General features: G+C 39.7%; 1 protein-coding gene across 1 annotated transcript in view; it reads left to right on the forward strand.

The window, feature by feature from the left end:
- The window catches only part of LOC118348899, a 2,498-nt gene extending 1,492 nt beyond the window's left edge, over window positions 1–1,006 (forward strand). The window contains exon 4 of the mRNA XM_035691466.1: window positions 975–1,006. Coding sequence (XP_035547359.1) covers window positions 975–1,006 — 32 coding nt within the window. The remainder of the gene's footprint in view (window positions 1–974) is intronic.
- The last annotated feature ends 2,075 nt before the right edge of the window (window positions 1,007–3,081 follow it).

Below are 3,081 nucleotides of genomic sequence, written 5' to 3' on the forward strand. Positions count from 1 at the left end.
AAACTTCAAGCTAAGCTCCGTGCTCGCAACTAGCATAGCGGAGCACATCTCTCGCCTTCCTCACCAAGACGAGCTCCGCACTTGTAACTAGTGTGATCGAGCACATCTCTCGCCTATCTCTCCAAGCCGAGCTCTGCGCAAGCAACAAGAGATCGACAACATTTCCCCTACCTCTCCAAGCCGAGGTCCGCGCTAACAAATAGCACAGTTGAGCATATCTCACGCCTACCTCTGCACTCGCAACTAGCGTAGTCAAGCACATATCGTGCCCAGATCTCGAACCTAAACTCTAAGCTTAGAGATCTTCATTGCTAACCACTAACAAACAGAAAACAAGGGACTAGTTCCTAGAATTTATTTTTTTTACAGTTTTCTATAGACTATCTCTATCACGATTGACTTGAAAATTCTCAAGCTCTACTTGTTGGGAAAAGTAACTTGAATAATCGCGAGCAATTAAATGTGATAAAAATAGCAAGTCCAGATATACCAGGCCCAGCCCATCAAATGACCATCAAAAGGAGGCAAGTGAGAAAATGAAAGAAAAGGACAAGACAAAAAGGAAAATCAGTGTGTTAGAGAAAAAGGAGAAAGGAGAGGAAAGCAAGTCAGACACACAAGGGAAGACATAAAACTGCCATTCCTCACCACTCCAAAGGGCCAGAATAAAAGGGATGAGATCTGACAAAAAAGGTTGTTTGAGACTTCTAAGCCACAATTACGAGAACACATATGTCATCTTCAACCTCATGATGATAACTCTAGAAAGATTATCTTCTCCAGAAAAAAGGAGTCTCTGACCTCCATTGTACAAAGAGGAATGAGGGACCATGAGAGACTGTAAAAAAACTCATATGATAGTGGATTTGCCTTCCAAATGACCTAGGCATGTAGGTCCTGTGTCGAATCAAGTAAATATGTGTCTCCATCTCTATTTACAGTTTCAGTATTGTTTTTTCTATTTACTGTTATAGATGTATGTACGGACACCATATCAACACCATGAACTACCACCATGGGTTTCAGACGATACCAATTGAGGCTCGAGTCACCATTGTGAGCTGAGAATGACTTTCTACGGTTTAGACTTGTTATGCAATTTTTGGCACTAACAAAAACCATATTGATCATCCATTGTCTAGCTCTGACCTAGTGGGTTTCCAGTTTTCCATCACATATGAATGTAGTAGGGAATCTAATTCCAACACCAAATTAATGTTCATGCCTGAGAACCACCGCATGAAGTTCAACGACCAATTGATTGAACAATCTTCAATACACACTGTCTTTCTCCATGTATAATTGTACTTCGAATACTCTTTTCAATTGTAAAAAGGAAAAATTAAACAATTTTGATATTGTTGAAAAACATGTTACCCTAAACAGCCTTATCCACTATTTTGTAGAGTACTGCAGCAATCTCTTATTTGCAGAACTTTTATTTAAGAAATCCTGAGTAAGCTTAGGGCGCACAAGCCTCATACAACATTATTGAGAAAAGTAACTCTAGTCCTACCCAAATCATTTTTCAAAGATGATTAACTAAAGTCCAAGGTATAGATACAAATTATGGGTTGCAACTTTGAGACATGTGCCCCTTTTCAGTGGCTTCTAGCTACCAAAATACCCTCCACTACTACCCTATGGCAAATGGTAGATGACACTTCCATATTATAATATAGCAACATTAATTTGAATAAAATTCGTAATAAAATGAGAAAAAGAGAATATTTCATTGTATTCTCTTTGTTACCACAATAAACCTTTCATTGTATTGTCTTTGTTTCCACAATAAATTGACTTAGTGTTTTTCACATTAAGATTTAGGGATACTTGGCCAATAACCATTTGTGCTATGTCTTGACCTGCTAGTTATGATTGTTAATTCAATAGAAAGGAAATAAATACTTTTCATCTTATAATGGTTATTGATTTCTCATTGCTCATCACTTTGGCTTTCCCACCACTTAACCCTTCTACCATAGAAAGATTATTCATCTCATTATAGCTATTGTGTGAGGACCATGCCCTTCAAATGAAGGAGCTCACTTGGATGGGCTAGATAAGACTGCGTAAAAGATTCACAAATCACGAGAGCAAAGGAAAGGACCTGACGAACAATAAAGACAACAAAAACCTATGGCAAGTAATCTTGAGGTAATCATAACCTTGTGCAAGCAAAGGTTCAAGTTAAGGAAAGATAGTGTAAGGAAAGGCTTAGGCATGAGTGAAATGGTTAATGCATCATCTAGGTGAGTAAGGGTGTAAGTCATGAGCAATGGTAGATAAGCAAGATGGTGTTTCGTGTGAACAAAGAGGCGGCCAAGCAAAGAATAGGAAAGTGAAAAAATGTACGAGCAAAAACGAATATAATTGGCGAGCAACGTGTAGCACGTACACATGATAGGGCAAACAAAAAACAACACGTTGTGAGGATAGTTGGGCGCCCAAAGAACTGGAGAGCCCAGAAATAGCATGGGAGTGCTTAGAAATGATGTCTCAAACCACAAAATGCCATCTAAATGAAATCGAAACGAAAGAAGGATTCACTATTTGCTAACCATGAGCAATGACATTATTGTCAAGTGGACAACATTCAAGTGCCGCAGTCTAGGAAGCCAACCCATGGCTCTGTCACTCACCAACAAAGCTTCTGAACTCTGGCAAAGCTAATCACTTCAGAAGTTTTCCACCGTCCCAATCCGGCATACACTAAGACCCCTGAGGAACCACCGACCAACAGACCAACCCCACCAAAAGCTACAGAGAACCCATGAAAAAATTTCTTCCAATTTTTATTCTCCCCACCAGAAGTCACCTTCACAAACTAAGAACTCTCTCTCTCTCTCTCTCTCTCTCTCCCTCCTTCCCTATTTTCATGAACCCTAAATTTCTAGAGATTCAAACGCATGCACGCACTCGGAAGATAAAAGGGTACCACTAGGATTCCTACATCTCAACGATGACCAGACTCATGAGGGGTTTACGCTAAACTAGCAAGTATCCGCCTTACCAATACATACAAAATGGATGGATAGAGTAGTATGGAAGATAGGGGTGGCAATATGTGACCTGAGCAGT

The sequence above is a fragment of the Juglans regia genome, chromosome 7 (genome assembly GCF_001411555.2).
Source record: "Juglans regia cultivar Chandler chromosome 7, Walnut 2.0, whole genome shotgun sequence".
Taxonomy (NCBI): domain Eukaryota; kingdom Viridiplantae; phylum Streptophyta; class Magnoliopsida; order Fagales; family Juglandaceae; genus Juglans; species Juglans regia.